Source organism: Oncorhynchus gorbuscha, linkage group LG10 (genome assembly GCF_021184085.1).
Source record: "Oncorhynchus gorbuscha isolate QuinsamMale2020 ecotype Even-year linkage group LG10, OgorEven_v1.0, whole genome shotgun sequence".
Classification (NCBI taxonomy): domain Eukaryota; kingdom Metazoa; phylum Chordata; class Actinopteri; order Salmoniformes; family Salmonidae; genus Oncorhynchus; species Oncorhynchus gorbuscha.
The window spans coordinates 30,538,539-30,546,830 of record NC_060182.1 but is presented as its reverse complement, the minus strand read 5'-3'; the positions used below and the strand labels follow the sequence as shown (position 1 = coordinate 30,546,830).

Genomic DNA, 8,292 nt, shown 5'->3' with positions numbered 1-8,292 from the left:
AGTAAAAAGACAAGACAAATTATGTTGGAACTGGTCCTGGAACAGCTGTTGGGAATCCGCCCACCTAACTTTTGTCGGACACGCAGTCGTATTAATTGAGCGCCTACACACAGAAGAACTACAAGATGGCGCAGGCTATATTTGAAGTCCTGGAAGGTATCAATACATTTGATCATATTCACACTTTTATTTTAGCAACATGCTAGTGGGTTTTAAGACAACGCTTTCTAGCAACAGTGCGGTTATTTTAAGTTATGTTGGAGGTGAAATTATGTCATTGTGGTATGATAAAGACATTATAATCGATGCCAGACAGTTAGCTTGCTATTATTTCGTTGAGCGAATTTTTATAATCTTCCATGGATTCTTTAGATTTGCTTGTGGTAATGCATTGCTTTTCCCTTGGTTTGGTAATTCGTTGAGAATAAACAACTGCCACTTGAGATCGCAATCATTTTACCACCACCAGAAAATGGCAGGAATCGGCAGTCTTGTAGTCGGAAAGAGCAGTGGCGCACCAGTCCTATCACGCATTTTGATTTGTTCATGTCGTACTGAGGTATATGCACCATGATTTGCACCGTTCTGACCCCCAGTTATATTATTATGTTCCAGGGATGGACAACCAGACAGTTCTGGCTGTCCAGTCTCTGTTGGATGGCCAGGGAGGTGTGCCTGACCCAAACAGCCAGAACGTCTCCGGCTCATCTGCCATTCAGTCAATGGGTGTGCGCTTCTCTTCACTTCCCCTTTCTCCTCTTGATCAGTGCATGACTGCATTGTGTTGGTCATAGAGAGGAACTACTCTAATACACATCAAACATGCATTCTGCATCTCCATTTATTGCCATTGAAATACTGAAGTGTTGATATATCCCCAATTGTTCTCTACAGACGACGAAGACGTATTTCTTTGTGGGAAGTGCAAGAAACAGTTCAATTCATTGCATGCCTTCATGACCCACAAGAGAGAGCATTGCCAGTCCAATGCCCCCTCCCTGTCTACAGTATCACTGGCATCTAGTAATGCCTACACCCCTGTGCCCTCCATTAGCTCTGTGCCACAGACCCCCGCCAACAGACAGGTGGGTACTGGCTTCTTTTTTATTGTTAGCTGAGATGTTTGTTATTAATTAGTCTCTTCCCAAAGTGGAGTGCCATGAGTGAGAAACTAGTTACTCATCTCCTGTATGGGCCAGTGCGTCGTACCATAGCATCCTCTCTAGAACAATAATTTGCTTGCATTGTAAAGGCTGGCTAATGCGGTCTTCCTTTTTTCTTTGTTTTGCCATCCACATCAGGTATCCACATACATTACAGTGCCTCCATCTCCTCTTACTCACACACTTGTCCAAGGCAATGTTTTAGTGAGTGATGATGTTCTGATGTCTGCCATCTCCGCCTTCACGTCCATTGACCAACCCATGGCAGCTTTGCAGCCCCCTATTCAGGTAAGTGGTGTTCATTGAATTAAGATATTCTTCTGGCTGTATTCACTATAAACAGTTGAAGTTGGAAGTTTACATACACCTTAGCCAAATACATTTAAACTCCGTTTTTCACAATTCCTGACATTTAATCTCAGTAAAAAATCAATTTCTTAGGTCAGTTAAAATCACCACTTTACTTTAAGAATGTGAAATGTGAGAATAATAGTAGAGTGATTTATTTCAGCTTTTATTTCTTTCATCACATTCCCAGTGGGTCAGAAGTTTACATACACTCAATTAGTATTTGGTAGCATTGCCTTTAAATTGTTTAACTTGGGTCAAATATTTTGGGTAGCCTTCCACTAGCTTCCCACAATAAGTTGGATGAATTTTGGCCCATTCCCCCTGACAGAGCTGGTGTAACTGAGTCAGGTTTGTAGGCCTCCTTGCATGCACACACTTTTTCAGTTCTGCCCACAAATGTTCTATGGGATTGAGGTCAGGTCTTTGTGATGGCCACTCCAATACCTTGACTTTGTTGTCCTTAAGCCATTTTGTTACAACTTTGGAAGTATGCTGGGGATCATTGTCCATTTGGAAGACCCATTTACAACCAAGCTTTAACTTCCTGACCGATGTCTTGAGATGTTGCTTCAATATCCACATACTTTTCCTTCCTCATGAAGCCATCTATTTTGTGAAGCACACCAGTCCCTCCTGCAGCAAAGCACCTCCACAACACGATGCCACCCCCGAGATTCACGGTTGAGATGATGTTCTTCGGCTTGCAAGACTCCCCCTTTTTCCTCCAAACATAACGATGGTCATTATGGCCAAACAGTTCTATTTTTGTTTCATCAGACCAGAGGACATTTCTCCAAAAAGTATGATCTTTGTCCCCATGTGCAGTTGCAATCCGTAGTCTGGCTTTTTTATGGCGGTTTTGGAGCAGTGGCTTCTTCCTTGCTGAGCGGCCTTTCAGGTTATGTCGATATAGGACTCGTTTTACTGTGGATACATAGATACTTTTGTACCTGTTTCCTCCAGCAGCTTCACAAGGTCCTTTGCTGTTGTTCTGGGATTGATTTGCACTTTTCACACCAAAGTATGTTCATCTCTAGGAGGCAGAACTCCGGCTGCGTGGTCCCTTGGTGTTTATACTTGCGTCCTATTGTTTGTACAGATGAATGTGGTACTGTCAGGCATTTGGAAATTGCTCCCAAGGATGAACAAGACTTGTGGAGGTCTTTTAATATTTTTTTCTGAGGACTTGGATGATTTCTTTAGATGTTCCCATGATGTCAAGCAGAGAGGCACTGAGTTTGAAGGTAGGCTTTGAAATACATCCGCAGGTACACCTCCAATAGGCTAATTGACATCATTTGAGTCAATCAGAAGCTTCTAAAGCCATGATATCCTTTTCTAGAATTTTCCAAAGTTTTTAAAGGCACAGTCAACTTTGTGTATGTCAACTTCTGACTCACAGGAATTGTGATACAGTAAATTATAAGTGAAATAATCTGTCTGTAAACAATTGTTGGAAAAATTGCTTGTGTCATGCACACAGTAGATATCCTAACCGACTTGCCAAAACTATAGTTTGTTAACAAGAAATTTGTGGAGTGGTTGAAAAATGAGTTTTAATGAATCCAACGTATGTAAACTTCCGACTTCAACTGTAAATCTTGTTTACTTTCCCTTCTCAGAGTAACCTGAGTATGCACACAGGTGCATCCTACCTCCAGCACCATCAGCAGTCCTCCCACTCTCTCCCACCTGGACAGTCTCAGCCTATGTCCTCCCAGGTGCTGTCCAGTATCAGCAACTCAGTGGTCCAGGTCTACAGCACTATGCCTCAAATGTCTGTGAGTGGTAGTGCAGAGATTCACACCCTGGGCTTGCAGCCGTTCCAATCTGTACAGGTGAGCTTTTACTAAGGCAATCTGTAATTTGCACAGAATGAGGAGGATGACAGACTTGTTTATTTACATGTCTGTACTCTGCAGTGTTTGGGCAACATCCTAAAGATGTTGGACCATTAGTTCACGTTCATGTGTTATACATGGCCAGGTTGCAGTTGTAAATGTGAACTTGTTAAATTAAGGTGAAATAATAAAAGAAAATGTATTATTTCTGCCCCACAGGTCCCCAGTCAGTGTGTGGAGAGCCAGTCATTCAACACTCCTCCAGTATACAGTCCTGGGAAGCAAGGCACCAAGACCAAAACCTGCAGCATCAATGCAAACCTAACTGAGCTTGAGGAGTTTGACAAGGTGATCATTCCCAAACAACCAAGAAATGGCAAGAAAGGCCAGGATGGAGCAGCAGGTATGATTTTGAGAAACAAATGTCAATATACATATAGGTCTGTATCCTAAGAAATTATTATTTATTTTTTATATGACATGTTTCTCATTATTGGCTAAATAGAATAATGTTGTCCGTTCTATGCATCGGCTTTTCAGCTGAACAAATGAAAGGAAAGTCCCAGAAGCTTAAGTGCAATTTCTGTGACAAAGTCTTCTCCAAAAACTTTGATCTCCAGCAGCATATCAGAAGGTTAGTTTCACAATTCGAGTTCACCAATCAGCCCAAATAAAAAAGCACTATCCATATGCATTGAATCTACCCAGGATAAGAATATCACATGTTTTATATTATAATCTTGGATGTCTCCACAGTCATACAGGGGAGAAGCCTTTCCAGTGCATTGTATGCGGCCGGGCCTTTGCCCAGAAGTCTAATGTGAAGAAGCACATGCAGACACACAAAGTGTGGCCCTCTGGCGTGGCCAATTCAGTGTCCAGGCTGCCCATCACAGTCAAGGTGGTACCACTGTGTGCAGAGGAGGTCATAGAGCAACAAGAAGAACAGGAGGAACAACAACAGGAAGAGGAGGAGCAGCCAGGTAATCACCTTACTGTCTAATCATGATCAGTTCTCTATAGGCCACTAAGAACTTTTAAGGATGACATACTGGCAATAAGTAACGATTACCAAAATCCAAAGTCAATGAAATATGTAGTAATGTATAAGGGCTTAAGTATGTATTATGAATGTAGATTGTGTACTGAATGTGTGTCCAGAAGCCCCAGGTGAGCCCGAGGAGAGAGACTGTGACTCCCAGACTGATGTGGACAGCTTGGGAGATGGTGACTGCAAGCAGAAAGGCCAGCAGGCCCAGACCAAGCAGATTATCCTGATCGACAGCTCCTACCAGTGCCAGTTCTGTGCCGGCAAGTTCAGCACCTACTTCCAGCTCAAATCTCACATGACCCAGCACAAGGGGGAGCAGGTGAGTCCACATGGCCAGAGGGAAGGATCTACCGGGAACAATAATGAAGCATTCATGCACAAGCCTTATTATGCACAGGGGCAATCAGTGCTAATATTATTTGGCAAACTTTTTTGTCCTCCGATGCACAGTTATTCAAATATGAATCTCTCCATATCCCAGTCTACTGTCCCCACTTGCTTCAAGATGTCCACCATTGTTGCTGTACCCAAGAAAGTGAAGGTAACTGAACTAAATGACTATAACCCCGTAGCACTCACTTCTGTCATCGTGAGGTGCTTTGAGATGCTACCTGAGGACCATATCACCACCTTACCTGACACCCTAGAGCATATCGCCGCAACATATCCACGGACGACACAATTGCCATTGCGCTGCCCATACCACCCGGACAAGATAAATACTTATGTAAGAATGCTGTTAATCGACTACAGCTCAACCTTCAACACCATAGTGGCCCTCCAAGCTCATCACTAAACTCAGGTCTCTGAGTCTGAACCACTCCCTGTACAACTGGATCCTGGACTTCCTGACGGGCTTATCCCAAGTGGTAAAGTTGGGCAACAACTCCTCCGCCACGCTGATCCTCAACACGGGAGCCCCACCGGGTGTGCTTAGCTCCTTCTTCTACCCTGTTCACCCATGACTGCGTGGCCACGCACGTCGTCAACTCAATCATCAAGTTTGCTGAGAACACAATAGTGGTAGGCCTGATTACCAACAACTATGAGACAGCCTACAGGGAGGAGCTGAGAGCCCTGGTGGAGTGGTGCCAGGAAAATAACCTCTCCCTCAATGTCAACAAAATGAAGGAGCTGATCGTGGACTACAGGAGACAGCAGAGAGAGCACATACCGATCCACATCCACGGGTCGCAGTGGAGAGGGTCAAAAGCTTCAGGTTCCTTGGCGTGCTGATAACCTGAAATGATCCCTTCACACAGACGGCGTAGAAGAATGTGCAACAATGTCTCTTCAACCTCAGAAGGCTGAAGAAATTCAGGCCCTCACAAACTTCTAGAGATGCGTCTTTGAAGCTATCCTGTCGGGCTGTATCACCGCCTGGTACGGCAATTGCATTGTCCTCAACCGCAGGGCTCTCCAGAGGGTGGTGCGGTTAGCTCAACGCATCACAGAGAGCACACTGCCTGCCCTCTAGGACCTCTACAGCACCGGTGTCACAGGAAGGCCAAGAAGATCATCAAGGACCTCAGCCACCCGAGCCACAGCTTGTTCACCCCACTACCATCTAGAAGATGGAGACATTACAGGTGCATCAAAGCTGGGCCCAAGACACTGAGAGAGGTCCTATCTCCAGGCCAACAGACTGCTAAAGAGTCAACACAAGCTGGCCTCCACCCAGTACCCGGTACTCAATGCTGCACCTTAAAAACTACTGCCCAATGTACAGTCATGAACACTGGTCATTTTTTAATAATGTTTACATACTGTATTGTAGTCATGGCTCATCCTATATAACTTATTTTAAAATATTTCTGGATTATGTGTAATTTTTTTTATTGCTAGGTATTACTGCACTGTTGGAGCTTGAAATCTGCGATAACATCCGCAAATCTGTATACACTACCAGTAAACTTTGATTTGTGTCAGATGTCTTAGAAGGATGAGAACCGAGCTTCTAATGTTCCTTCCTGCTGTGTTTCAGGTATATAAGTGTGTGGTGAAGACCTGTTCCCAGACATTCCAGAAGCTGGATCTGTTCCTGGAGCACATCCGGACGCACCAGGAGCAGCTCACCTACCGCTGCCACCTGTGTGGCAAGGTGTTCCCCTCGCTGTTTGAGCTGGGGGTGCACCAGTACTCCCATTGCTTCTGTCCCCAGCAGAACCCACGCAAGGAGACTACTTTCTATAGGTCAGCTTCACCATCTCCACTCTTTTAATTAGGCCATCCTAATGCTTACAAAGTTCAGTCAGTGGCTTTGGTTAAACATTTTTATTTTCAGTGTGATCACAACTTCTCTCTGTGTTATGACCTTTAGTTTGACCCCAGGGTTAGTGGTTTCACAAGTGTTTCTATCACACTCAGGTGCATGAAATGCCAAAGCCGGTACGCCACACAAGAGGCCTTGGAGCAGCATTTATTAACTGCCTCCCATAACTTCCCCTGCCCACATTGCCAAAAGGTATGGTCTAGAAAAGATGGTTGTCATTCACTGCTAGGTTAGCATCTAATTTCCATGTAGTTACTCTAAAGAATGAATTTTGTCAGGTTTTTCCTTGTGAGAGGTATTTCCGACGACACCTGCCCACACATGGTATCGGAGGGAGGTTCAAATGTCAGATATGTAAAAAGTTCTTCAAAACCGAGCACTACCTCAAACTGCACACTCGTATCCACTCAGGTAAGGCATGCAGACACATTAGCCCATGATGCAAATAACTTTCACTCAATTCTCTTTGCTGTGCTTATGGCAACACTGTCATTTCATTGCAGGAGAAAAGCCATACAAATGTTCTGTTTGTGAGGCCATGTTCAACAGGAAAGACAAGGTGAAGAGGCACATGCTCATTCATGAGCCCTTTAAGAAATACAAATGTCCATTTAGGTAAGTGAGACTTCTGTTCCAACAGGTCATAAGTGAGGCAATTTGGAATGCTGAGCCACAAAGGATTCCAACAAAAAGCTAGGGATACCTTTGACGTCAATGAAACTAAGCTCTGCTTTATTGGCGTATTCAAAGCATTGTTTTGTTCTTTCAGGACACATGTTGGCTGCACTAAAGAGTTTAACAGACCAGACAAGCTGAAGGCACACATATTGTCTCATTCTGGTGAGTGTTTCCAGTCTGTTGTAAATTATTAATAGTCAGCTGTAAACATAATAAATCTTGTTGCAGGTCTTGACAGCCATTTTAAAGTTAGGGTTCAAAACAATAGAACCATACCTCTTTCTGTCATCCCAAGGTATTAAGCCCTATAAATGTGGGTACTGCCAGAAAGCTTTCAGCAGAAGAGCCCACATGCTGGAGCACCAGCGCTCGCACACAGACAACTATCGTTTCCGCTGTGCCACCTGCAACAAGGGCTTCACGCGACAGAAGTACTACAGAGACCACAAGTGCCCCGTGGCTGCGGTGAAGGACGGGGCGGAGAAGAGAGTGAAGAGGCAGGGACACAGGACAGAGGGGAACCAGGAGTCAGAGCATAGCAGGGAAGAGGTGGATGAAAGGGAGGAAGAAGAGAGGATTGAGGACCCTCAGGCAGTGGAGTCAAGTGTCCCAGTTGAGGATCAGTCAGAGGGAGGAGAGGCAGAGCAGGAGGAGCACTTTGGAGACTGCTGAGTGACACTGGCTGTTTACAGCAGAGCACCCATGTTTAGAGACAATGGATTGTGGCCTGAGTTACATTCAAGCCAAATTTGATCTTGTCCTGAGACTACCTCTGCATGTGGAAGAGATTTGAATCTCACTATCACCAATTAAAAGGTGTTTCTATACGTTTTATATTAAAACATTGAAGCTTGGCACTTTTTCCTGTTAGTGATTGTTATTCAGAACAGTGAGATGCCTCATCCGTGACCAGACATGTGATAATGTTTTCATCCT

At 44.4% G+C, this 8,292-nt stretch overlaps 1 protein-coding gene across 1 annotated transcript; it reads left to right on the top strand.

Annotated features, from left to right (window-relative positions):
- The first annotated feature begins 44 nt into the window (after positions 1-44).
- LOC124045851 (zinc finger protein 341-like) lies at positions 45-8,210 on the top strand. The gene is made up of 15 exons (XM_046365575.1): positions 45-156; positions 616-726; positions 895-1,085; positions 1,302-1,451; positions 3,137-3,352; positions 3,575-3,758; positions 3,896-3,989; positions 4,112-4,338; positions 4,517-4,725; positions 6,391-6,599; positions 6,774-6,870; positions 6,957-7,089; positions 7,182-7,293; positions 7,448-7,518; positions 7,652-8,210. Exons 1-15 carry the CDS (start codon positions 126-128, stop codon positions 8,026-8,028), a joined length of 2,412 nt encoding a protein of 803 aa, XP_046221531.1. The 5' UTR covers positions 45-125; the 3' UTR covers positions 8,029-8,210.
- Positions 8,211-8,292: the final 82 nt, after the last annotated feature.

Bases quoted from the DNA above. Each gene is read 5' to 3' on its own strand.
- LOC124045851 (XM_046365575.1), top strand. From the start codon at position 126: ATGGCGCAGGCTATATTTGAAGTCCTGGAAG. The intron at 1,086-1,301 runs GTGGGTACTGGC...CATCCACATCAG, and splicing joins AGACCCCCGCCAACAGACAG to GTATCCACATACATTACAGT. The intron at 3,759-3,895 runs GTATGATTTTGA...TCGGCTTTTCAG, and splicing joins AGGCCAGGATGGAGCAGCAG to CTGAACAAATGAAAGGAAAG.